This window comes from Oryza brachyantha, chromosome 8 (assembly GCF_000231095.2).
Source record: "Oryza brachyantha chromosome 8, ObraRS2, whole genome shotgun sequence".
Taxonomy (NCBI): Eukaryota; Viridiplantae; Streptophyta; class Magnoliopsida; order Poales; family Poaceae; genus Oryza; species Oryza brachyantha.
In genome coordinates, this window is record NC_023170.2 from 16,922,683 (window position 1) to 16,948,539 (window position 25,857).

General features: G+C 42.2%; 4 protein-coding genes across 9 annotated transcripts; 3 read left to right on the forward strand and 1 right to left on the reverse strand.

Annotated features, from left to right (window-relative positions):
• Positions 1–390: 390 nt before the first annotated feature.
• LOC102712383 (pyruvate dehydrogenase E1 component subunit beta-1, mitochondrial) lies at positions 391–5,244 on the forward strand. 2 transcript variants are annotated; one of them, XM_006660265.3, is made up of 13 exons: positions 391–599; positions 714–785; positions 1,797–1,904; positions 2,017–2,079; positions 2,182–2,268; positions 2,740–2,865; positions 3,212–3,345; positions 3,423–3,495; positions 3,618–3,683; positions 4,219–4,257; positions 4,374–4,498; positions 4,576–4,690; positions 4,882–5,244. In XM_006660265.3, the coding sequence occupies exons 1-13, from the start codon at positions 558–560 to the stop codon at positions 4,948–4,950; spliced, it is 1,119 nt and encodes a 372-aa protein (XP_006660328.2). In that variant the 5' UTR covers positions 391–557; the 3' UTR covers positions 4,951–5,244. The 2 variants fall into 2 exon arrangements, with proteins under 2 accessions (XP_006660328.2, XP_015696089.1); XM_015840603.2 differs by lacking the exons at positions 391–599; positions 714–785 and adding an exon at positions 1,633–1,686.
• A 2,667-nt stretch (positions 5,245–7,911) lies between these two features.
• LOC102704999 lies at positions 7,912–12,728 on the forward strand. 2 transcript variants are annotated; one of them, XM_015840522.2, is made up of 7 exons: positions 7,912–8,305; positions 8,696–10,184; positions 10,281–10,532; positions 11,151–11,231; positions 11,605–11,761; positions 11,843–12,249; positions 12,491–12,728. In XM_015840522.2, the coding sequence occupies exons 2-7, from the start codon at positions 9,060–9,062 to the stop codon at positions 12,545–12,547; spliced, it is 2,079 nt and encodes a 692-aa protein (XP_015696008.1). In that variant the 5' UTR covers positions 7,912–8,305; positions 8,696–9,059; the 3' UTR covers positions 12,548–12,728. The 2 variants fall into 2 exon arrangements, with proteins under 2 accessions (XP_015696008.1, XP_006659636.1); XM_006659573.3 differs by having other exon boundaries at positions 11,605–11,755; positions 12,491–12,613.
• A 1,355-nt stretch (positions 12,729–14,083) lies between these two features.
• On the forward strand, positions 14,084–19,433 carry LOC102712656 (CASP-like protein UU1). Of its 2 annotated transcripts, XM_015840197.2 has the most exons (3): positions 14,084–14,255; positions 18,665–18,948; positions 19,045–19,433. In XM_015840197.2, exons 2-3 carry the CDS (start codon positions 18,704–18,706, stop codon positions 19,358–19,360), a joined length of 561 nt encoding a protein of 186 aa, XP_015695683.2. In that variant the 5' UTR covers positions 14,084–14,255; positions 18,665–18,703; the 3' UTR covers positions 19,361–19,433. The 2 variants fall into 2 exon arrangements, with proteins under 2 accessions (XP_015695683.2, XP_040382580.1); XM_040526646.1 differs by lacking the exon at positions 14,084–14,255 and having other exon boundaries at positions 18,639–18,948.
• LOC102712929 (zinc finger protein CONSTANS-LIKE 14-like) lies at positions 19,158–24,169 on the reverse strand. Of its 3 annotated transcripts, none has more exons than XM_040526645.1 (5): positions 23,134–24,169; positions 21,696–21,923; positions 20,491–20,783; positions 20,175–20,339; positions 19,158–19,361 (listed from the first exon to the last, which is right to left on the reverse strand). In XM_040526645.1, the coding sequence occupies exons 1-4, from the start codon at positions 23,974–23,976 to the stop codon at positions 20,222–20,224; spliced, it is 1,482 nt and encodes a 493-aa protein (XP_040382579.1). In that variant the 5' UTR covers positions 23,977–24,169; the 3' UTR covers positions 19,158–19,361; positions 20,175–20,221. The 3 variants fall into 3 exon arrangements, with proteins under 3 accessions (XP_040382579.1, XP_040382578.1, XP_006660330.2); XM_040526644.1 differs by having other exon boundaries at positions 19,159–19,356; XM_006660267.3 differs by lacking the exon at positions 19,158–19,361 and having other exon boundaries at positions 19,763–20,339; positions 23,134–24,168.
• Between the last annotated feature and the right edge of the window lie 1,688 nt (positions 24,170–25,857).

A 25,857-nucleotide genomic window follows, 5' to 3' on the forward strand; every position in this document is an offset into this window, starting at 1 on the left:
GTTGATGGCATTTCTTAATTCTAAGTGTTTTTCAATGATGTTCGTTAGATTTTCTCCTCCTTATTTATTAAGGGACACCATAAATTTTTTTAACCTTTTCTTTTTTTGTCGGCCTGGTCCAACTTGGCCAGCCAGACCTAAACAATGTAGAAATGCTTGCAGGAGTATTTTAGTAATTATATTACTCTCTCTGCTTTTTTTTATACAACTGATTTTTTGTACACATTTTAGCGTTCGTTTTATTCAAAATACATACCAATGGAAGGTGGCACTTAAATCTGACATGGGGGGCACCGTTGAAATAAGAAATTTTGATAGGGACCTTTCCGGGAAAAAAAAAGAGATCCAATTCGATAAACGGATCATTTCAATTCATTCGGGGTCGCTGCCCAAACCCAACCCAACCACCTCCTCCATCGCGGCGGCGCCGCCATCTCGCCGTCTCCTCGCTGCCGCGAATTCATCTAGCCCTCCGCCGCGACGACACCATCCCATCCCATCCCCCCAGCCCGCCCCACCTCTCGCCTACGAGGGCACCGTCGGTCGATCGGGCAACCATGCTGCTGGGCGTGGCGAGGCGGCGGCTCGGATCCGGATGCGTACGCCTCCTCTCCTCTCCTCCCGATTTTGCTGTGTTTTTTTTTCCCTCTCATGTCGCTTCCCCGGTGTGGTGTCCGAGGAGTGAATTCTGACGAGTTTCTCGGTCGTTGCAGGTGCTGGGGCAGCTCATGCAGGCCCTCCGCCCGGCCTCGTCGGCGAGGGCCTACTCCGCCGCTGCCAAGGAGGTGAGCGATCCGACGAACCCCCCTATACCTTGCTCGTAACGACGGTGGTCAATTGGTTTTCCTTCCCTGTGGGGGGATGAACTGGACCTTGCTTGATTGGTATCACGTTTTCGTAGGCAGCATCATCAGATTTTTAGCGTAAAATTCTGGTACCTACTTGTTTGACAGTAAAAGTTGTCTCCAGAGACGCTGCACCTGTTCGTTGCAGATCGCCTAATCATTTGGGTTATCTGTTAGTAACTGATTAGGTTCGTTTGGTGCTTAATTGATTATTGGCGGCTCGTTTTGTGGGTGGAATATTCGGTCAGTCACGAGAATCATTTTGTTCTACCTATGAGCATATGTACAGGGTTACTGTTTGGTTTTTTTTGGCATATTTGTAAAATAAAAATAATTTATGAATAAAACTTTTATGTATGTGTTTTTAGCGATCTAAAGCAAAGCGTGATAAATAAACTACGATAAAAAAACCAAAAATTAAATCTGAATTTGAGGTTAAAAATTTAAATTTTGGTTTATAAGCAAAAGCAAAAGTGGAAAGACGAGGACCTAGTCCACCGAAAAGTTCATGTTGGTGCACGGTTTTTAGCTGGATAGCTTCAATGCGTCTGCATGGTTGGGGAAGCAGCTGTCTTCATCACATCGAAATGCAGAGCTTTCTGCCTCTGGTGCTGAAGACTGTCCCATTTGCACGTATTGGTTACTGTTCAGCATTCACTGTCATCCGTATGTACAGTTGTACACTAGCGGACTTGCTTTTGTTGGAAAAAAAAAACGAAAGGTAGCTTATCAATTCGATGTTCGGCGTTGGATTCGGTCCGTTAAATACTGTGTTATACTCTGTTTTGCAAGGAAACATTTGATGTGGGACTGTTTGTTTATGCTCCTGAAAGTCTAAAAGGCACGTGCTTGTTGAAAACATGGAAATTGTGTTCTCTTCAGTACTTTTCTGTGTTCTACATACTGTGAAACTTGACTTGCAACTTTTATGCATCTGTTCTTGCTCATCAGATGACTGTGCGTGAAGCATTGAATTCTGCCCTTGACGAGGAGATGTCTGCTGATCCTTCTGTTTTCTTGATGGGTGAGGAGGTTGGAGAATACCAAGGTGCATATAAGGTGAGTAATTTTTTATAAGACCAACGCTGTGGCTATGTTTGGCCCATCATCATGACATTATTAATTTCTGAATACTAACAGTAAAGCTTATCTTTCCTGCAATATGTTGCAGATATCGAAGGGTTTGTTAGACAAATATGGCCCTGATAGGGTTCTTGACACACCAATCACAGAGGTCATACTCGTAAAACCTTCCGAGTGATCGCTGCTGTCCATTCGTAAGCAGCTAGAATGATGTCATCACATTGAAGTACTGATATGTTTGCATTATGTTCAGGCTGGTTTTACTGGCATTGGTGTTGGTGCTGCCTACCAAGGTCTTCGCCCTGTAGTGGAGTTCATGACATTTAACTTCTCAATGCAGGTCAGTCATTCACTGATCTCACTTAAATTTATATTTTTGATTCCAAAATGTGCCTTTTCTTTTGTTTTAAGAAGATTGTTTGGTTCTGCACACTTAGAATGATTACTTTTAGACTACGCTCTACAGCAGAACCTGATTGCTACAACACTTTTCTTTTTATGAGCACAAAATTGGTTAATGGTTACTGCTGACTTTTCTTTTTTTGTAATGAAATGAGTCGTTAATAGTTATAAATAAGGGTGATAAATAGATATGGATTATATGTAGTACTGCTCTAGTAGCTTTTTTATGACATTCTTCTCCATCTTCTACTCTGACAATACTTTAGATTGTCTTTGTCTTGCACATACCTTTGTGCATATAAGTTCACTTTCATGCGTATCTGGATCTTGTATACAAATACATTTTTCCAATTTATATGATGTAAAGATAAAAAAAATGTTCCTGTAATAATACAGTTTGCATGTTCAGGCAATTGACCACATCATAAATTCTGCTGCCAAGTCGAATTACATGTCAGCCGGTCAGATATCTGTTCCTATAGTTTTTAGAGGACCAAACGGTGCTGCTGCTGGTGTTGGTGCTCAACATTCACAGGTTTGTGCTACAAACTTGATAATACCTATCTGTGTCTCCTTTCTCACTCTTATTATTTTTCTTTCAAAGGCAAATAACCTTGTAGATATTTCATATTTGCATGGATTGTAAATAGAGTAAATTTTGCAAAACTGTTATTTTGCTTTATATTATTTACAGTGAAGTTTAAAGTGAAGAACGGGATTATTCATTATGAGAGGAGTTTACGCCGTTATTATTATATATGAAAATGTGTTGAACTAAGTACTTAGTGTAAATTTGTATCTTCTTTTTTCTTCCCTTACCTTTGATTCAAACTCCTCTTGCTATTTATTTTGGTGGAATTACTAAGTGCCTTGGTATGCAGTGTTATGCAGCTTGGTATGCGCATGTACCAGGATTGAAGGTCCTAACACCTTATTCTGCAGAAGATGCTCGGGGCTTGCTAAAAGCAGCAATCAGGGATCCAGACCCTGTTGTTTTCTTAGAAAATGAACTGCTGTAAGCAATATCTTGCCTTGCCCATATATATTTTTTAAATTTGATTTGTTATCTCATTACATAGTGTATTTCTGCAGCTATGGTGAATCATTTCCTGTTTCTGCCGAAGCTCTTGATTCTAGCTTCTGTCTTCCAATTGGAAAGGCCAAGGTATCCTGTATAGTTATATTATTCATTTAGTGCTAGGATGAGTTCTATTTCACCAGGTTTTCATTGCTGGTTTTCCTAGAAGAGCTTATTTCTGTTGGTTTCATTGATTTTTCTATATGTAGATAGAGCGAGAAGGAAAAGATGTTACAATTACTGCATTCTCCAAGATGGTCGGATACGCTCTTCAGGTGTGTGGATGCCAGATTTCATAAGCTGAAGATTTTTTTTTTCTAATAATGAGGCCTCTAGTCATACTGTTTTCCATCAGTAATTGTCTTATACCTGCTATTTTTTTTAGAAAAGTGTATTTTACCCGGCCTCTATAGCCGGTTGGATATATGTAGGCATTCTTTTTAAAATTCGGGTTAGCCCAAGTAGGGAACTTAGTCCCTCAAATAACCCAATATGAAATTCATACTCCTATGGAGATTTGAACCCAGGAACTTAGATACTATTCATCATTTATTTATTTATTCCATTTTTTCTGTAAAATATAAGGTTAGAAGATATATCATCACATGGAATGCAGAGAGTATCTGTAATATGATTCATTCCCTTCCTCAATGCTTGCTCGAGTCTTGCAGATTTGGCAAAACATTCACATGGACATACATTATTTTAAAATAACTATTTGTTTTTGAAGTAAAATTTCGTTGTTAATACTATATGTACAATATATAACCAATGTTTCTGGGTATGTTCTCATGTTCAGTTAAATTTCAGGCTGCAGAGATACTGTCCAAGGAGGGAATCAGTGCTGAGGTAGTTCCCTTTCTCAAAATATACTGTATAGTATAGATATGCAAAAGAATCTCTTCTTTTTTTAAGAACACACCATCACTGTTTTCTTATTACTATATATCAATATCTTTTATTAGGTGATCAATCTTCGGTCAATTAGACCATTGGATAGAACTGCTATCAATGCATCTGTTAGGAAAACCAATAGATTGGTAACCGTTGAAGAAGGATTTCCGCAACATGGGGTTGGCGCTGAAATATGGTCCATCTCTCCCTCTAGGTTTCACCCTTGCTTTCTGACTCTGTGGTAGGGTGTTCTGAAGTGTATTTTCTTTGCAGCATGTCTGTTGTAGAGGACAGCTTTGAGTATCTTGATGCGCCGGTTGAGAGGATTGCTGGAGCTGATGTGCCCATGCCCTATGCTGCCAACCTTGAGAGGATGGCCGTTCCACAGGTACTTATAGCTGGTTCTTTGTTTGATCGAGAACTTGAGTCTTGAGGGACTCCATTCAGTTATGTCTAGTCTGGCTACAACAATTATCCTACTACACAGATCCCATCAGTCATACCAAAACTAGAATCTTATGTGATCGACCCATTTCTTCTCTCCCCTTTTCACTAATGTTGGTGCCCCACCTTTTGCAGGTCGAGGACATTGTTCGTGCAGCGAAGCGAGCCTGCTACAGAGCAGTACCAATGGCAGCAACAGCCTAATTCAGCGACTTTTTTTTTTCTCCATCTTGTCTTCTTCTCTATGGCCAGGAATATGTACCACACCATACTGGTGCCCTCCCAACTAGTGTAAGCTGATTTTGTAGATCCACCATGAGGTGCCAATTCCCTTCTCTTCTTTTGGTCGCAGTCGGATGGCTGCACTCGTTCATAGTCCCAACTCAAAATACATTTGAAACCATGCTACTTCTGGAGAATTTTACATGATCCAATGATGTCAATAACATGTATCTAGTGGAACTTCAGAGGTTGGCAAACCAAAACTCAGTAGATTCACATTCACTCAGATCCTCTTCTCGTTTTGAAGGGTTTCCAAAGGAAAATTGGAGTTGAACTGCTTCGTGTGCAGATCCTATGAAATTACTGTTCGTCAATGCCTCTGAATTGAATGCAAGTGAGGTGCCCATGCTACAATTTCATTAGTATGGTTCTGGCATCTGGAAAAGTTCTGGAACATTATAGTGGGTCTCATGTTTCATGATCTGATCCCATGTGTGGTGTGGCCAACTGCCACGCTTCCTGCCATCATCAAGAGCCATCACCTGTTTGGAATCTGAAGGTGACACGTTTGGCCGCCGGGAAGGCCCAGCCGTCGTCCAGGGATACGTCCAGGTGCCCTGAAGATGAGGCCACAGGTAGACAGAGACCTGATGCTGCAAAGATTCTACTGGAGAAACTATCAGGTATGGTATATGCAGGGAGATTAACAGGTGGAGAGCTACCTTGGAAATGTTGTGTTGCAACTTGCAAAAGCTGTGGGGTTGGATGGACCATGATTCTCCTCTCTCTGAAAACTGCTGCTGCTAGGTTTGGTCACACCTGTGATGAGGAAGGAAGAAGGGGTCTCAAATTCTCTGTTTGCTAAACTAGTAAGCTTATCTTTGGTTGGTGGTGCTGTGGATGAGGCTGACCCTGGCCACCTGTACTGTACCCTCTTCCTATCTCCTTTCTGATAACCCAAATCTCTCTAATCTCTTTGATTTGCAGGAGTGGACAGCCCTGTGCCATGGGTCAAATCAACAGTTGTTTGCATTTTTGCACCTGGCATGTCATTTGTTACCACTCTATTATAGTTTTTATCTGCTACCCCACCATATGCAGATATGTGCCATCAAACAAATAAAATGAGAGAGTACTAGGAAACATTTTTTCTGACAATTAGAGCAAGTTATGTATCTACTATCTTTCTTGCACAAAGCAATTTCCTGCACAGTTTCTACGTTTTATTTTTTGGTGAACCATCCAAACGCATACTTTTATGTTCCTAAACCCGTAGAAACCCAAAATATGTGCTTTATTTCTCATGAACCATTCAAATGTACAAACTACTTATGTTTCTAAACCCCAAAAAACGGAAATCTCCCACTTCATTTCAATAAATGATATGGCTATAAGGTAGAGCCACCTCTACCTTCTTACGCCAAAAATATGGATTATGCTGCCATTACATAAACTTTTATGTTTCTGTTCAATAAAAAACCCTAACGAACCAAAATACGTGGTGCTCTTTATTTACCATGAACCATCCAAACACATAGATTCTTGTACGTCTCTAAACCAATGGAAAACCAAAACGTACGGAACTATATTCCTATATTTTCTTGTTCTCGTGTTCTAGAAATTAGACCCTAGTCCTACAAAACCGTTTTAACCGCGAATATAATGCAAATTATAACTATTCTATGAAAATTAGAGCAATATTTTTCTCCCAGTAAACATTGTTTATGTAAACAAAGAAAACAAACATTTTTTTTTTGCTATTATGGAGAATCATGTGCTGGAGATGGAGAGAAGCATGGGAAGAAGTTCAAGGAGACCATGAGATCATCAGGCCCAATTATTATCACCCTTTAGATTTGATGCCAAAGCAGAAAGTGTGGATCAGCCGCACCGTCGGTGGGCCCACGCGCTTCAATACTCTCACAAACTTTGCAAAGAAGCCCCTGACAAGTGAGCATTTTAAGAGTAGGTAGTGCTATCGCTATTATTACTATATTATTATTATCTTGTTTATTACTTTGATGTCACATCTCCAAGCCCATTATATGACCAGTGGATCACTATACTTTATATGTCTAATGGATGCTTGAGTGCTTGATAGCTCTTCTTGATATTTATTCACTGTAGGATGATGTTGATTACAGATGACCCTTTTTATGAGAGGCTGTTGGTGCATTATGTATGCTTGTGATTAAGGATGCCTATAATGAAACTATAGTACAAAGCAGGTGCGTATAGTACAAAGCATGGATGCAAAAAGAAATTAAGGTCTACTTTTGGAACGGGGGAAATTTTATTGAAACTTCACTGCTTTGGTGTGAAATTCTTGTAAATTCCTAGGTTACAACTTACAAGAAGATCAAAATAGTCATCCCATCTTTTCGCTTATGCTTATACTTATAAATTAAAATTTAAATTTTTAACCTTAAATTTGAAGTTGATTTTGAGGTTTTTATCGAAATTTATTTTTCTACCTTGACTTTTAGATTGCTAAAAACACACATAAAAACTTTTATTCATAAATTATTTTTCGATTATAAATATTTTTCAATTGCAAATATGTTGTTTAGTGAGAAAGCCATACAATCACCTAGTGGCAACCTGAAATGTAGCTCTATAGATTCAATGACACCTCCTTATCATATAAAGTCATACAAGTTCATATTAAAACTATAGTTCATAGGATCTCTTATTTTCCTGTGACTCACTAGATCACATGAAACTGTTCAATTTTGACAGGAATAAGAAACTCCATGTTCTCTAAGAGTTACATATCCTATGTGAGTATTTGTGTTCATTTCGATGTAACCGAGCTGATTTGAGTATTTGCGTTCAGTTTGATATAACCAAGTCGGAAAAAGAAGCAGAATCACAAATTACACGAACCAGAAGGGTCTACCAGCAAAATCGCCATGGAGACAAAGCTTGGATTTTTATCAGCTAATTTATCCGAAGCAGCAAACGAAACGGAACAAGAACGAAAGGCGAACGAGACCAAACCGAAACAGCCTACCGGATTGGAAGCCCCCAGATGGTGTGCTAACCCAATGTTTTCCGACCAAAAAATATCATCTTTATTACAGATTAGAGCCCTAATCACGCCGCCCCGGTTAATCTTTTCTTGGATTATATAAAGCCCATTCGATAGGGAAGGGCGAGACGGAAGAGTAGCCAAGAAAGGGGAAGCATTTGGGAGAGGAGAAGAAGAAGAAGAAGAAGGCTAGCTTGGGGGAGAGAGGGAGGGAGGGGATCGAGAGCCTCGCCGGCGCGGGGCAATTGGCTCGCCGATCCCTCTCCCGCCTCCGTCGTCGAAGCGCCGCGTCGGCTCGAATCGGAGGTATTCCTCTCTCCCTCTTTCCCTCTCTCTCCTGTCCGGGCTTCGATTGGTTTCTTGATGTTGATGGATGCAAGGTGATGGGCTGTTTCGCTTGCTTGGATCGAAGCATTCTGGGAGTAGTGTTCTTCTGGTTTGCCGATCCAAATCGAAATATTTCTCTTTTGACTCTTCGATTGGTGTGGGGGTGGAGTTCTGATGGCTGCTTTTTTTTCTCCGAGAAATTTGGGGGGTTCAGATGTTTGCTCTCTGGAAGGAGCTTCTGAAGTGGACAGCTCTCATTTCCTGAGCTAAACATAGTGATCATGGGATAGAAAAAGTTGAGCTTTTGTTCATCAGTGTAATGAAGTAGTAATAATGCCCACTGATATAATTTTTTTTCGGCTTCTGCAGGACTGTGATGTGTGATCCCCACGGGCATGGTGCACCCTAGGTTCCTGGTTGCTTGCTCAGGCTCCAAGTTGTGCTTCATCTCCAGTTGCTGTGGCAGCTATGGGGACATGGCTAGGCGTGGCAAGATGATACCTTTGCGCCGGATGGGTTCGAGCCGGCTGTACGAGTGTAGTTCCACCCTTCCAGTGTTGATCGGTTTCAGTTGATGATGCGTCCTCTTAGCACCAGTTTGATGTTTGGAGACCGAAAGCTCGATTCTGTGGGAGGTCACAAGAAGGAATTGGATTAGTGCATTGTAGGAAGCTAGGAGCGAACGAGAATCGGCGGCATTCCTTTCTGCCGAACATAGTGTAGATTGTTTGCAATGGGTTTACCTCAGGTTAATCCAGTCGAGGATGCGCCTACGCCGTCAAGTAGGCCTGCTTCGAGCCCTCGTCGCGTTGAGGGTGTTGGTGCATGTGATTTGGATGGGCTTCCTGGAGGAAGCTCAAGCAGCAGGGTATTTACGTACCCGTCAATCGGTGATTCTAATAGGAGGACTGCATTAGATATCCCGAATGAATCAACTGAGTATTCTAGAGACATCCATTGCTTTGATGGACCTGCAGGTCTGCGAGGACTAAGAATTGATTCAAGGGATGCAGATTCTAGATCTTCTCATAAACTGGATCCTACTGTCCATGTTCCCACAATGAGGGTTGTGGGATTTGAGTCGGGTTCTGTTGGAGGTTCTGCTATAGTAGAAACTGATAATTGTCATACATCATTTGATCAGCATGAACTCCAGGCAAGGAAAAGACTTCTCTCACCATTGAAAACCGTTCTTGATAGACAGTTCCATGGTGATATACTGAATATTTCCACTGCTGATGCTAGATTTGGACTGTCTGATTCAGCCAGGAAACTTTACAGTTCTTGCTTTCAAGATGGTAAGAAAGCAAACACTGCCACCCTTGATTCTTTTGAGTCACAGGCCTGGACAAACTCTAGATGCTCCAATGGAAGTCCAGGATGGGATGCCAATAAGATTAATTCTAATTTATTCACTGATGGTCCTTTACTTGGGAGTAAGGAGTCTGCATCTTATCTTGATCATCTAGCTGCTAGTGCAAAATTAGCACACTCTCCACTCTCTCTGTCCCCACTCAGCCCTAAATGCATGAACAGAACCAAAGTCACAGGAGCTCAATACCATACAATGAGAGATATTGAACATCATTTTCTAGATTCAAGGGAAAGGGAAGGACCTAAAGGAATTAGAATGCTGAGTGTGTTAGAAGAAACTAACGTATTACATGATGAATACAATGCCATGACCCCTAAAAGAGGTTCATGTAGAAGATACCAAAACTGGGGTCCTGAATCCATCCCTACGTCTCCCAGGGTTGGTTATGGCCGCAGTTTGAGTCTCCCAGTTAGACGGTCACTAGTTGGCTCCTTTGAGGAGTCCCTTCTATCTGGCCGACTTTCTTATGGAAAAGACAATCAGGTCTCTAATACCCTTTTCCTTGCCAATTATTACAGTATGAATTAGAATGCCAGGTTATTGACCATTGATCTAATCCAATATTCATTCTGAATGCAGATAATTGATGGATTCTTAGCTGTCCTAAATGTTACCGGTGGCAGCTTCTCTCCTCCGACTCAAAAACTTCCATTTGCAGTAACAAGCATTGATGAAGATAGCTCCTTGTTGTACTATTCTTCTATTGATCTTGCTGGGAGGTTGCCTGCAACTAACAGTAGAAGTCCAAAACTCGAAAGAAGCTTTAGCTTTAATGATTCACGATCAGCCAAAAGTCGCTTAAGGATCCCTGCTAAGGGCAGGATACAACTGGTACTGCATTTCATCCTTATAAAAAAAATCAAATCAAAGGTGTTCTCCACCTGTTGTTTTGGGTGCAATGCGTGTTTGATTTTTGGCTGCCAGTGAATTTGTTTTTCTTAATTTTACTTGATAATAGTGCATAGACCTATATGAAATATCCCATTTGACAAGCTCTAATACTGTTTCATAAAATTTAGTTGTTAATACTTCCCAACCATAAAAACATAAACGGCAGATGGTCGACTGGTCGTTTATCATTTGGCAATAATCCTGTAGTAGCTAATCTTTTTTATTAATTATAATAACCTCAGTGTTACTCTGTAATGCTTATATTATGTGGCAACTAAAATCGTTCCACACATCTGGACATACCATTAGTCATATATTGGAGTATTTTCCTCTTGTGTTGATGCCCCGTAAGTAGGTGGTCTAAAGCATGAAAAACATAGCCTGAACAGAAATAATACCAAGCTGTTTATGAAGTGTCATTGCTTTTAAGTTTCTGCTGCTGTTTTAGTGCGCTGCACATAACGTATATTTGTCAGAAATGTGTTCGCTCCTTCTTTTTTTTTTGAAGTAATTAGTCAAGTATAGACGTGTTATTGACTCAACTATTAACATCAATAGGTCGTGAGTAATCCGGAGAAGACTCCACTTCATACTTTCTTCTGCAACTACGACTTGACAGACATGCCTTCAGGGACCAAGGTACAAGAAGTTGTGACCAATTTCGGTAAAAGAAAATATGGCTACTTGAATTTTTCTTTGGTCAAATAGTGAATAGACTAGAAGTTTACTGTCATAACATTGTTTCTTGTTGACTTGGTAGCAACATATGTATTTGCTTCACTATTTTGGTCAACTGAGCCAACATCAAACTAAAACGAATACATGGTTGCTTGCAAGCATTATCTTTTCCAATAGGCTTAGTCAAAGGTTATCACACACATTATGGATCATAATAATAATATAATGTTACACTATTAGTTATTAACGAGGACAGACAAATGCTTAGAAGGTTGCAGTTTTCGTTTTCTCCATCCCCTATCTTCATCTTATTTTTCTTGTTGTAATGGGACAGACTTTCATGCGGCAAAAGGTCACTCTGTCCCCCACTCCTCCCCCCTCTAATCCAACAAAAGAAGGAAGTAATGCCAGTGATATTAATGTTGGCCCCAAGGCTGAGTCTGTCTCGTGTGGAAGAGAAGTTACAGAACGGAAAAGTTCAGAATGTAATGGTGCTGATAGCCCGACACGACTAGTAGCTAAATCCAAACTACTTATCTCAGGTCAACTGATGAATTCTTTTGTGTTTGCAGGCTCATCTGATGGATCAGAGGAGAGAGATGCAGATACAAAATATTGTTCATTGGACAGTAACATGATGGAATCAAATAAATGTAGCTCTCCTGTGAATAAGAAAAATAACACCGATTCCGATGATTGTTGCTGTCAGATGGATAATTTAGGTGGAAAGAATTCTTGCTGCGCATCTTCTAGGATTAACGATAGCTCAGGCGTAGGTGTGATTCGCTATGCTCTTCATCTGCGCTTTCTATGCCCTTCTTCCAGGAAATCCTCAAAATCAATGGTACGATGCAAATCCGATCCATCATCGGTGCCATACAGCAGTAATGCAGCTAAAGATGAAGAGCGAAGATTCTATCTATACAATGATCTTAGAGTTGTATTTCCTCAAAGGCACTCAGATGCAGATGAAGGCGAGGTAAATGTGCACCCATTCTGGTATTGTGAAAATTTTTCTGTTGGCACAACTTTCTGCTGGTTTCTTTCTTCGAACATCAGTTCTACTTACATAAAAATGGTGGTGGTTTAGCATAATTCCAGACAATTAACTACTTTATTTGCAATCTATCAGCTCTATCTGGCATGATATTTCCATCTTGTTTCTTGAGTGTTACTGTGCATTTTTGTAGGTTTAATGGGTTAGTTTCTCTCTGTTGCAGCTGCGGGTGGAACATGACTTCCCTGCTGATCCCAAGTACTTCGATATAAGCAACTGACATCTGCCTGCTTCCGCTTGGGCACCCAGCTCATGTCATTTGTATATAGCATGCGCTTCTTGCGCATAACCAAAAAAATGTAAATATTTTATCCTCAACTTTTCATCAGCCCCATGTGTTTATCAGTCATAACCAACTGTACAGTTTCAATCTTCAAATAAAATGCATCTTTTAGTTCCCACTTTCTCTCTTGTGTTACTGAACCTGAACAATCATGATTCAGGTTTGTGATAGCATACTCATGAATTAAATTTGAAAATATACTGTTCTATTCAATTTTTTGCAAAAATATACGAGTGGCGTTAAGACAGTGACACGATACGTCGTATGTATGTTTCCGTTGTACGGCGGGGATGCCGCATAGCCGTCTCAACCCCTTGGTGTTACCCTGACGTCTTATCTTTATCTTAGTTTATATTTATAAGTTAATTTAAATTTTTAATCTTAAATTTAGAATTAATTTTAGAGTTTTTTTCAAAGTTTATTTTTCAGCCTTATCTTTTAATGGTTAAGAACGCACATTTAAAATTTATATTTACAAATTATTTTTTTATTTATATATATTGTGCTTCACTTTTTCTACGAAACACCCAAACAATCGTCCGTGAGGTCAGCTCTGCAACACCGGTGTTGCAACATTGGTATATCTTTATAAAATAAGTATGAAAGAGTATGTTTTTTTTATAAAAAAGTATAAAAGAGTATGTTGATGAAAATGATTAGGGAAACAAACATATTTCTACACCTTTCTCCCCTATTCTTTTTGAATTTTTAATATTTGTTAAATAATTCATAAATTTGATTTCTTATTTTGAAAAATCACATTTCTAACCTCCTGCTGTCCTATAAAAGGATGGAAATCATACGTGGCAAACGGCCGAACGGATGGGAGTGGATGTGAAGAAGGCGGAGGGCGACAAGGGCCTTTATGCAAAACCGTAGAGCTCTGCCTCCCATCTCGGACATGCGCTGTCCTTTTTACGAAAAAGCTCTTGCCGCCCACACAGCCCTTGCTGCCCTCTTGGGGGTGGCAAGGTGCCAGATGCATATTTTCTCGTTCGGTCTTCCTCGTGTTCACTCCTGTCCTTTCGGGCATTTGTTATGTAGGCTTTCCGTCCTTCTGAAGGGTGGCAGGAGGTTAGAACTTAGAACTGTGATTTTTAAAATAAAATAAAAAATCAAATTTATGAATTATTTAATAAATAAAATTAAAAATCCAAAAAATTCTACAGCTTTTTTTTTGACTAAAAAAAATTCTACAGCTGAGTCGGTACAAGACAATTCGAAGCTGGGCTGGAGGAGGCCAAGGAGGTGGGCGGCGTTGACCGTGACGAGGTGCGCGGGCGAAAAGAAAGAAAGGGTCAGTGCGCGGCCCATCGATTGGGCCACGGCCCAATATCGAATCGCACCCGACGACGTGAGAGTGAAGATGGGCCGCAGGCTGCTGGGTGGGCCTTTATCTGTGCGCGCAGACTCCTCGTCTTCCACTAAATGAAAATCCGCCGCATCGTCATTGCCTTCGCGGGATCACGTGACGGAAGTGGGCTCTTCGCGGCCCCACACAACAAGTCCCAAATCCACCCTTCCTTCTTCTCCATCTGAAACTCCGGCGGCGGCGGCGGCTCGAGGGAGAAGCAGCTCCGAGACGGCGGGAGGGAGGGTCAGCAGATCCACGGCTGCCGGTGTCGTCCAGCGATCGTCGTCAGGTGTGCGTTTTTCCTGTGCTCTTCTTCCTCTCTTCTCGATTTGGTTTGTGCTGCGGCGCTCCCAGTAACTTCAGGTATGGGAAGTTGAAATCTGTTACTAATATTGGTAGGATCACTACTAGCAGGCAGCTGCTAATGTTTGGTTGTTGGCTTTGCTGCTGTTTGCTTCCATGATGATGCCAGTTCTTGTTAATTCTATCTTGCAGCCTGCCTGTATCTGAACTCCAATGCGACTGAACAATGCGTTTTTACTACTATTGTATTGTAGCTGCCTGTAGATCTCTGTGATAAAAACATGATAAAACCTTTGTTCATGCTGCGTCTGCTGCTTGCTATGTTTATTTATCTGAATTAATTGTAAGAATGGGTTTAGTGAATTCTTCTACTTAATAGCCCCCGTTCATTCTGATTTGGGTTCAAATTTGGATTTCTATATACACGCTCGCGAAAGTTATTTTTATATAGCTAAAAGCACCCTTACTTATTCTGGGGGTTCCAAACAACATATTTACAAATAAAAAATAATTTTATAAATAAAAAATTATATATATTCTTTTTACTAAAAGTCAAGACTAGAAAATAAATTTTGGTGAAAAATTCTTAAAATCAACTTTAAATTTAAGGTTAAAATTTAATTTTGGTTCGTAAGTATAAAGAGGATCGAAAAGACAAGGGTGCCAACGTCTTTATGAGTTGCTTTATGATAAAAATGTTTTGTTGCCGAATCATCTGCTGTTTTACAGGAATTTGGAAATTTTGAGAACTAATCGTATATTACGTATTTCGACCATAAAAGTATAAACACAACAATCCATTCAATTCGCCAATTCTGACTCTACGGACTATGATGTTAGCAAGATTACTGAGTTAGCATTTTTGTTCTCTTTAGTTGTAGAGGAACGGTTTTCTGTACATAATTGAGAAAAATCATTCCCTATTAATTTTTTTTACTGTGAAATCTTCATATGTGAATCAAACATATGTTGTTACTAGCAAATGCCCGTGCGTTGCAACGGATTTTAACCATACAATTTTATTTTATTGCAACGGGCTTTAACAATATAATTTTATTTTATTTTTGTAAATGATATGGAAATTTTCATATTAATGAATTAAACTATTTAGTGTGAACTTCAATACAATGCTGACTTTTTTTTAGAAAAAAACAAAAATTTAGAAATTTCATCCTTATTGAAATATGTGCAACGAATATTGAAAATATTTGTGGTGCCGATTATAAATATTGATTTAATGGTAATTTTATAAAATGAACACTATTTCTTTTTTAAATCTGGAAAGGTGTTTTTATTTGATTGGTCAAATACTGTATGTACTGGTAATAAACTTTTGTGTGAGCTTCTAAATAACTTGATCGGATATGTTGGGATGAAAATTATAAATTCATAAATTTTGAATATAGATTCAGCAAAGTAGATAAAATGCATCAACAATATGGTGAGAACTTTTGTATACTCAAACCCTCCTCTTCTGTTGGACAGAACAAAGGCTCAACTGACCAGACCAAGTTGAATATATTTCTCTCTTATTCGAGTTAGGTAATGTGTAGAGAAACCTCATGCAATCATAACGCGGAAACTGGATCAAGAAAAGAAAATCACGAAGGAATCACCAAGCTTCCTAAAAGCATAACTTGCAAACAGATAATTGATTTGTCTTTCCAGATTCAGAATAGCACCATCCTATTACAACGGCAAAGAGAACAATTAGATCAAAAGTGTTTCTGTGCTACAGAGATTTACTCTAAAAGCATCACGTGAGAAAGTGATGATATGAGAACACAATGATTGAAACTTGAGAGTAATACATGTAATATCTGATGTCTTGTTCACTGGATGCGTTATGATTACCAGGTTCTGTCAATATCTTCGTACTACAAGGAACTAAGAAAAGAGCACATCAAAACATATAGCAACACACTCAAATCACTTGTTAGTTTAAGTGTATTAAAACTGGCTTCCTGCCTACTCCTTCCGTCCATTAATAAACCAAATTTTCGGTTTCCGTTTCCCATGTTTGACCATCCGTCTTATTTAAAAAAAAATTCAAAAAATTTTAAAAAATTAGTCACATATAAAGTACTATTCATGATTTATTATCTAATAAAAACAAAAGTGTTAATCACAAATTTTTTTAATAAGACGCAAAGCCAAATATTATAGATAAAAAGTGAAAAATTGGTTTATTTTGACAATGTAACTTTGGTGTTCTTGGAAAGGAAGGAATCTTGCAATATGAGTAAAATACACAGAGCCACAGACGGTCCTTACAAATTTGCAAGGGTGTGTCATCTAAATTCCCATATTCTCAAAATACACATCCGGATCTCATAACTTATCAAAGTATGCCATTTCAGCCTCAAAGTCACGGCTTTTTTGGAATCCTACATGGCCTTGACATGGTATGCCATACACAAGTTGACTTGTCTTGCAATACAAGGAGGAGACGGGGGGAGAGAAGAACAAGGAGAACAAAAGGAAAAGAAAATAAAGAAAAGTAAAATTTTTAAGTGGATCTATTTTTGGTGTCCATGTGGCATGCCACATCATCTCCACGCGAATCATGGAGGGGTTGTGACAATTTAGTATTAGAATAACACACTTTAACAAATTATACGATCCACATATGATTTTGAGAGTTTGAAAACCTAGATGACACAACACCATAAATTATGCATCTACTGTGTGCCACAATACAAATGTACAAAGGCAGTTTGGAGTTCATCAAAACTGTTTTTTAAGCCCGTTCATCAAAACTGTTGCATGTCTTATGAAGTGCATTTTCAACGGAAAGTTCACATAACCTATTGGTTTCTTCGCTATATATTACCCCGTATATCATGTGCCCTGCAAGGACTGCATTTTCCCTTTCTCAATGAAGAATCCCAAGTTCCTAACATGTTTTTATCCACTAAATATTGGTTGTAAAATTCTAATGTTGTCAGACATCTGCGCTGCATATATATGCTTCTTTTAGGACATCCTAAAAACTTACATCAAAATTGGGGTTTCGAAAGCATAAGAGTCGTTCAATGCATGTTTTCAACCAATTCAATTAACGCACCCACAGTGACACAATTTTATTCTGAAACAAACCAAGGAAATGTTTGTATGTGAATGTTGTTACATACATACGTTCTTCTTGCACAGCTTGCACAACAGCTCGGGGTAGCGCTCACACTGCTTGCAGGTGGCCACCGCCCACCGCTGCCTTCCCTTTCGCCGTCCGCCTCAGGCATCTCGTCCATCTCCTGGCTGGCTGGCTCCACTTGAAGAAGGCCATGATCTTGTCCTCCTCACACTCACAGAGCCCCTCGATCGAATGGTACCTCCCTCACCTGGCTCACCTCACCTCCGCGCTCCACCGCTCTTCCCTCCACAGCGCGTGTGGCGCTAGCCTTAGGCTTCACTGCCGACGTCCTCCGCCCGCAGCGTGTTGATATCGCGGAGGAAGTCGTTGGCCCGCCCCTCCCCGATGTACGCCGCGTCGACATCGCCCTCAAGCATGGTGGAGGCGCGCAGTGTCGTCCTCGCCGAAGAGCGTGGCCGGCTGGCGCATCAGCCGCAGCCGTCGGATGACCTCCTCCCTGCGGAGCGCGTCCTTCTCCTCGTCACCCCGGTTCTCCGCCTGCGACGCTGGCGGAAGCTGCCCCCAGAGCGGAGGGCGACGCGGTGTGGTGGGATCGTAGCTGCTTCTGCAGGAGGAGCTGGCGCTAGGCTTCCCGGATCCGCTCAATCTCGCGGCGCTCGATCTCAGCACGTCGAAGGAGCTTGCGGCCGGCTAGCGGCCGCTGAAGTCGGATTCGAGGCGCTGGCGCTTCCGCTGCAGCTCGCGCTTCAGGACGTCCATGGCTCGCCGCTCGCAGTGGCGCTGAGTTGTTAGCTGCGGTTTTGATTTGGATCGATGGATCGGGTCCAGATCGCGGATCGGAGAGGTGATCGGTTCTGGAAGCATCGGACACGAAGACGAAGGCCGCCTGCGCAAACGGCCCATTTGGGGAGGCTCGGCCTAGGAAGGAAGCAGGCGGCCCGTGGAGGCTTGGCGAAGAAACCCGACGGCCCATGACAAACGAAAATCATGTCAGAATCCTTATTCCTTTTTATAATAGTATATATAGATATAGATATACGAATTGTTTTTTCTATATTTAGATTGTGCTTCCTGCGCAACACAATAAATCAGGAGATCACGTTTGATTACCGACAATAGTAACGTTCTCTTCGCCCGGTGCAACACATATCCTGTGTTTATATTCTCCGACTACGTACACCGAAGAGAGCATATCGTACTCTATTTTGTCTCTCAAATATTCCTCTTATAAAAGCTATGGATCGAGGAGTTAGTCATCAACTGTGTTGTCAACTCGATCGGTCGGTTGATCTTTTTTGTGCAGTGCAAGCGTCCGTTTCCTAATCTTGATCGATCGGTCGACATGATGCCTCGATCCATCGTCTTCCCCTTCACGATGCCGCCGACGCCGGAGCTAGAGTCACAGCAGATGGAGGAGGAGGAGGAGAAGAAGGAGGTCGTGGTCAGCGGCGGCGACAGCGTCGTCACGGACGTGTCGCTGCGGCTGCTCGTCGCGGCCACGTCGCTCGCCGCCGCGGTCGTCATCGCCACCAACCACCAGCAGCGCTGGGGCGTCCGCGTGGACTTCACCCTCTTCCAAGTCTGGATGTACGTGCTACTATTATCTCCATCGATCGATCGCCGGCGACGACGACGACGTCGTTGGTTTTTTGATGATGTGATTATGATTTGCATTGCTTGCAGCGCTTTCGTGGCGACGAACCTGGGGTGCGCGGCGTACGCGGCGGCGACGGCGGCGCTGATGAGGAGGCTGCGGGGGCGGGCGTGGCTGCACCACGCGGACCAGCTGGCGGTGAACCTGGTGGCGGCGGCGATTGCCGGCGCCGGCGCGGTGGGGTCGATCGCCATGTGGGGGAACGAGACCAGCGGGTGGTACGCCGTGTGCCGCCTGTACCGGAGCTACTGCAACGTCGGCCTCGCCGCCCTCCTCCTCTCCTCCGCCGCCCTCCTCCTCCTCAGCTTCGCCTGCGCCCGCTCTCGCTACCCCAGCTCCACCTAAACTAGAGCAATTTTACGGTTCAACAAAAATTAATAAAAAATACCTCGAGGTACCGGCATCTCACGGTACTAAATCATTTTTAATTATTAGATTTAACAGCGTACATCCTACTCAGCTACATTCAATGATGAGAAATGATTTGGTATCTCGAAATACCAGTACCTCGAGATACTTTTTATTCGACCAGAGCAAATCTCTCTAAACTAACTTGCTTAGCTCCATTAGGATATGGATTTTTGTTTTTTTCTAACAAAGTTGTCAGTAAGTTAATTATCAGGACATCGTCCATATGGATATGTACTCACTCTCTTTCGTCTTTCGTCTCTTTCGTACAGTAAGATTTGTTTGACTAAATTCATCGTTCGATATCGATAAGTGTTGTGTTTAGATTTATTAGTATTTATGTCAATCTGAGTAGGGCTAAAAATTCTTGTAATATGAAACGGGGGGAGATATGACGAAAATTATAACCAAACTATATCTGTTCCCGTATGAGCTCGTGCATGAATCACCAATGGCATTACGTACTATATATAAGGTAGGTAAATCTGACAAGTCAAGATGAAAGTGAAAAGCTAAGTTCTATTACAGTATTACATATATGCAGTGTATTTCTGTAGGGAGTAAGGTTCTTATCAAGATCGACTCTTCCATGCAAAAATTTAGCTGAACAATACATGCAGCAGAGTGCAGAGCAGAGCGGTTCAGTATTGCGAAGCCATGCAGCAGAATATTCAGACTTAGCTCGTCGCATATATATGTGGCCACATCGATTTCTGCAACGTCAGGGAAAAAAAAAACCAACGCTACGTACCATTGCAGCTAGCTAGCTATCAGGGCTTGTAGGGATCGATGATCAGATCACCCGCCATTGCCGTCGTCATCCGGTGCTCCGTTCGACTTCACAAAGCGACCTTTCACCCGCTTCCTCGTGTCAGCCCTCAGCTTCCTCGACTCGTACCGGATGTGCTTCTCATACCTGATGCAGAGAAGCAGCGTCAATTACTGGCAGCGACAGGTTCAGGTTTTTGCTGCCTGTCCTTGCAAACAAATGGAGAAGAAGCTAGCACTACTACTGTTTGGTTTGCAGGAAGAAGGAGGGTGAGAGATCAGGGATAGTTCATCCATGCCTGCGGTTCTTCTTCTTCTCCCTGTACCGCTGCATCGCGCTGTCCCTGTTCTGCGCGAGCGTCTCGCTGTCGATCCTGATGGAGGAGGATGGCCTGTCGGCTCCGGTAGGGACGACGGTCTGATCGCAGAAGGAGATCTCCTTGGTGAGACCTGATCCTCTGTCGTGGGAAGAACCCCCCAAGGGTCCTGAAGCAGCAGCAGCAGCGGGTACATGGCTTGTGGAAGTTGTCGGTCCGTCCATCGTCGAGGCGCATGAGCTAGCCGCCTTCCGTTTGTGGCTCCCAGCGCTTGGCTGCAAGCAAAAGTTCAGCACAAAACATGAGCAAAATTTTACAGGTTTGCTGAAGAAACTGGTTTGGTACTTCTCTACGGTGATATCAACAACAAAAAAAAACAAGAACGTGGTAGGTGTGCTTTCTATAATACAACAAAATTGGCCTTTCAATGTTTTGCAACGAAACAAAGATGCCTACGAGACATGATGGACCAGAGGAGGAGGAAACAAGGATCTCTGAGGTGGTCCATAAACATCGCAGTGGTTGAAACAAGCTAAAAGTGAACACACAGACATGGGACCATGGAGCCAACTGATACAAGAACAGCCCCCCCACCCCACCCCTTAAAAAGATAAGATCGAACTAGGAAAATAACACTGGAGCCATTGCAGCAGTTAGTGGCGCATCAACATCAGTGAAAGCTCTGGCATGGGGTCAACTAACAGGTAGTAATAACTAAAAGAGTGACCATGCTGCACATAGATGGAGTATCAAATGTCCCCCATGATCATGCTCATTTTAAGAAGGAAAAAAGGCAAAATTTTCCTTTTAAGAAACTCCATGAGCATCATCAAGCAGCTTTGTTGTCAGTAATTTGCTTAACTTGACACCTTGGGCTTTATCATAGACTATTGGCATGGAGTATAAGTTGTGGTAAAAAACAAGATGATCCTGTTAAGATAAGGCGTTTTAACACTAGTAGAGCTATCACGTCTCAGGCTATGCAAAAGATGTCAAAGTTGGAGGAATTATGAGATAAGTATAGCCATCACATGCATGGATTAATGACTTCTTTAATTTCTAGCACAGGGACAGCATGAAAACACCAAGCTTGGCACCCCTATGCTAGGCAAATTGTGCCAGGTGCGCTGGACAGGTGCAGTCAGCAAGCATCTTTTTACATTGGAAAAAACGGGATGATGGCTTACATTTTTCGATGACAGCTGACAGACATTAGTCGACATGATATCTTCGGCAGCTGCACAGTATCTTGAGTCATAAATATCTTCCAGATCCTTCGTTGTCCCAGAAGAAATCTCCTTGAGCATGTCATTGTAACTCTGGATCATAAAGCCTCCATTATTTGAGCCAAATCCAACTTCAAGTGCAGAGTTCTCATTGTGATCCCTCGATTTTCCTAAATTAAAATCCCATATCTGTCATGTCAATAACACGAAGAGAACTGTCAGTTTTTGGCCATGAAATGAAGAAAATTCCATGGTAAACTGGAAGACACATTGAAATATTTCAAAGATAGATCAACAAGGATGTGAGAAGTTGAAAAACATCCTTTCCGTTGATGACAGTTTGACAAGCATACAAATATCTTGTGAAAATTATTTGATCGACTAAAGCTGTCCAATCTGTAACGAAAAGTCAGGTAAAGTTCATTGAAATCAACACATCATGTTCATGAGCCTTTTGCAAAAACCAGGTCATAGGATCTATCTCATATCCGAGTGGTCAAATACTATGAAGAATGCAGTACATCAATAGTATGAAAAATCACATACACTGCACTTTTCCATATTGTGATAGCAACATCTCCTCAGAAAGTTCTGTCTAACTTGCATTATTGAAAAAGGAAAAAACACCCATCCTCATCAGCCAATTCGCACATTCAATGCCCCTAAAATACTGCTATCCAGTCCATGAAACTTTATATATATTTTTTAATTACAGTCCACAAAACTTTATTGTCATAAATCATGAATGATGTCAAAAAGTTAAATTTATCTCTACTCAAAGCTAAGGGAATCACTCTGTTATGTGGTTGGAAAAACATAGGAAATAGATAGCTGTAAACCTACTAAACAGGGCATGGAAACCACAGAAAAACCAGTACCATGTACTGGAAGCAAAGAGATGTAAAATTTTGACGGTTTTGGAACTTGCACCTATATTGTGTTCATCACCAACCACATGGGTGGCTTTACCGAATGGTTGAAATATCCCATTTTTTATCACCCATCCCCCTCATCTACAAAAGATCATAACTGCATATCTCAATGTGAATGATCTGCACCACTGTCGAGCACGAACTACAGAAGTGATGGGTCTTCCACCAAACATACAGAAGTGATGGGTTTTTCACCAAACATGCAGTTCGTCCTGTTGCTAATTTGAACCAATAAGATCCTAATATCATGTGGTCTTAATAATCCGTGTGATGCTACAAACAGTGCGGCTAATTATGCAATGCAACTAACATTGCTTGCTATTCAAGAATTGAACACCACTAAAAATGTAACAATTATCCATTATCAAAGAAATCAAGCATTGAAGGTACAGTTGCAATGTAAATTTACTGATTGATTTTTTTTAAAAAAAAGTGTGATTTTTTGAAGAAAATTTTCTTGGTTTTACCTGGGTTGGTGGAACTGAGGGCGCAGTGCTCTCCCAGAGAACGTTTTCATCGTCGTCGCCAATACGGTCGTTGTCCATCAGCTCGGTGCAGTTGGCCGGCGCCATCATGAGCAGTGAAGTGTACGGCAGCGGCGCCTCCGCCGGAGCCACCGCCGCCGCTGTCGCATGAGGCAACGGCGGGGGAGCTTGCTTTTCCTGCAACCGGCCGCTCGCGGCGGCGGAGGTCCGGCGGGGCGTGCGGGGGCTCAGATCCGAGTGCTGCTGGTGCTGCTGCGGGTGTGCCGTCTCCGCCTCCCGCTTGGCCATCTCGGCGAGCTGGTGGCTCAGCGCCTCCCCCTTGAGGCGCCGGCCGCCGGCGGCCACCTCGGGCGGGTCGCACGGCACGTAGAGGTCGCGCAGGACGGGGTCGACGGCCAGCATGGAGTAGTCGAGCGCGGAGAAGAACGCGTCCTCGTCGTCGTTGGCATCGCCGGGGAGGTCGAGCCCCCACGACGCCGCAAGCTCGGCCGCCGCGGGGCACCCGGAGAACCCCTCGACGGGCACCCGCGCCACGCCGCCGCCGTCGTCATCGTCGTCGCAGTCCGCGCACAGGAACGCCGGCTCCCCGCCCCCTCTCCTCCCCGAGGCGACGCGCGCCGCCGCGGGCCTCGCGGCGCAGCCGGCGCAGAGCGGCGCCCGCACGTGCTTCCGCGACAGCGCGTTGGCGGCGTGCACGTGGCGGTCGCACGCCACGCACAGCCTCGCCGCGTCCGCCCTGCAGTGCAGCGCCGCCGCCGCCTCCCCGCAGTAGTCGCACGGCCACTGCTGGCCCCTGCCCCCACCCCCGCCCCCACCATCCTTCATCTCCGCCGCCGCCGTCGCCGCCACAAATCACCCACCACCAACACACACAAGATGGAGATGGAGAGACCAAAAGCTGAAACCAAACCAAACCAGACCAAATCGGATGGAGAGCGAGAGGAGGTGGTGGGTCTACGGCGACTTTTGAGCTCGGAATGCGCAAGCGCAACGCAGCGCGGCAATGGGAAGGAAGCGAGGTGGAGGAGGTGGTGGAGGAGGAGAAGACGGCGATCCGGTGCGGCGCGCGCGAACACGGGACACGACGAGCTGCAGTAGTTTTTTCTTTTTTTCCCGCGTGGCGCGCTCGAGGTGGAGGGGGTGGGGGCCCACCTGGCAGTGGGGTTGGGGTGTCGGAAAATATCTCGCGGCTTTGGCTTGCTGGTGTGAGGGGCTGACAGCGTGGGGACATGAGTGACGTGGTCGGGCCCACCACTTGCGGCGCTAATTGATTTTCCCAGTGAGTTTAATTTTTATTGTAGAATTCTCAACCTGCTATAAAATAATTAAAACAGTTTTTGTTCGGATAAAATTACGCGTGTAAAATAATCTCTCGAAATCACATCTTTTGCTTCTGCATATGTTTATTAGCTATTTTTTTAAAAAAATCAATCTTAAATTTGACGTTGAATTTGGTTTTTTTCCACCGAAGTTTACAATATATACTCTTTTTATTTAAAATAACTTATTTATATAATATTACCACTTTAGTCTTAATATAAAACTAGTACCACGAATTTGTACAACCTCTATTCAAATTTGTTACAGTAGATTGTGTTAAATTCAATACTAGGTTTTAATAATTTAAACAATCAAAGCATCATCTCAAAGAACATATCATAATAATAGATTAATTAAATTTTGGGATGGACACGAGTATAGAGCTCATTTGGAGAATGTGAAACCTTTTCAATTCTCATGAAAACTTCAGCAAAATTCCTCAAAATTTTTAGTAAAAAACTTAAACTACCCTAATTTGTGGCACCTACTCTAAACTACGTTAAGATACCCTTCAGGGTGCCACGAGACCCTGATTAGGATATATTCCCTCGTTTCAGGTTATAAGACTTTCTGATTTTACCTATATTTATAAAGATGGGCATGGGTCGACCTACGGGTAGTTTAGGGCCAGCTCTAGTTAAAAAAATAAACTAAGTTTCACCACAAAATAAAATTTAGTTCATTTAGTTGAACTATAGTCGATCATAAAATACCCACGGATCGACCCACGGCCATCCCTATATATTTATATGTGTGCTAATGAATATAGACATATATACAAAATATATGTATTGAGATATGGATGAATTTAAATAAAGGTAGAAAGTCTAATAACCTGAAAGGGAGGGAATATACAGAAGAAGTGTGAAATAGACGAGAGAGACCATCCGTAGTACGACCTAGCTACAAAACTGTCAAATGCCGTGTGCATTAGATTGGAGGAGTTGCTACAAGACGCAGCAATTGGGCTATTACTTGTCATGAATCAACATCCTAACAATAAAAGTTATAAAGTGACTGATTAGTACGACATAGAAAAAAAATCTTATAGAAAGATAGAGATAGCCCCAAGGAATAGGCACACGTGCTCCCGTAGAAAGCAAGTGATCCAGGACGCACAATTTGTTTGCAATTAAGTTAATTTAATTAGATTAGATGTGTCGTCAGTTGTTAATACAACAGTAACCTAGCTAGCTATACTTCGTACTTCCCAAGTTACCTAGTAGTACGAGTTGAACGCATGCATCATGCCCAGCTCAAAATATAAATATTTTTAATATTTAAATTTTTATCTAAAAACATAAGTATTTTCTTCTTAACATTTGTTTCAACTAAACAACACATAAATACTTATATTTTGATATGGACGAAGTATAGATTAAGATA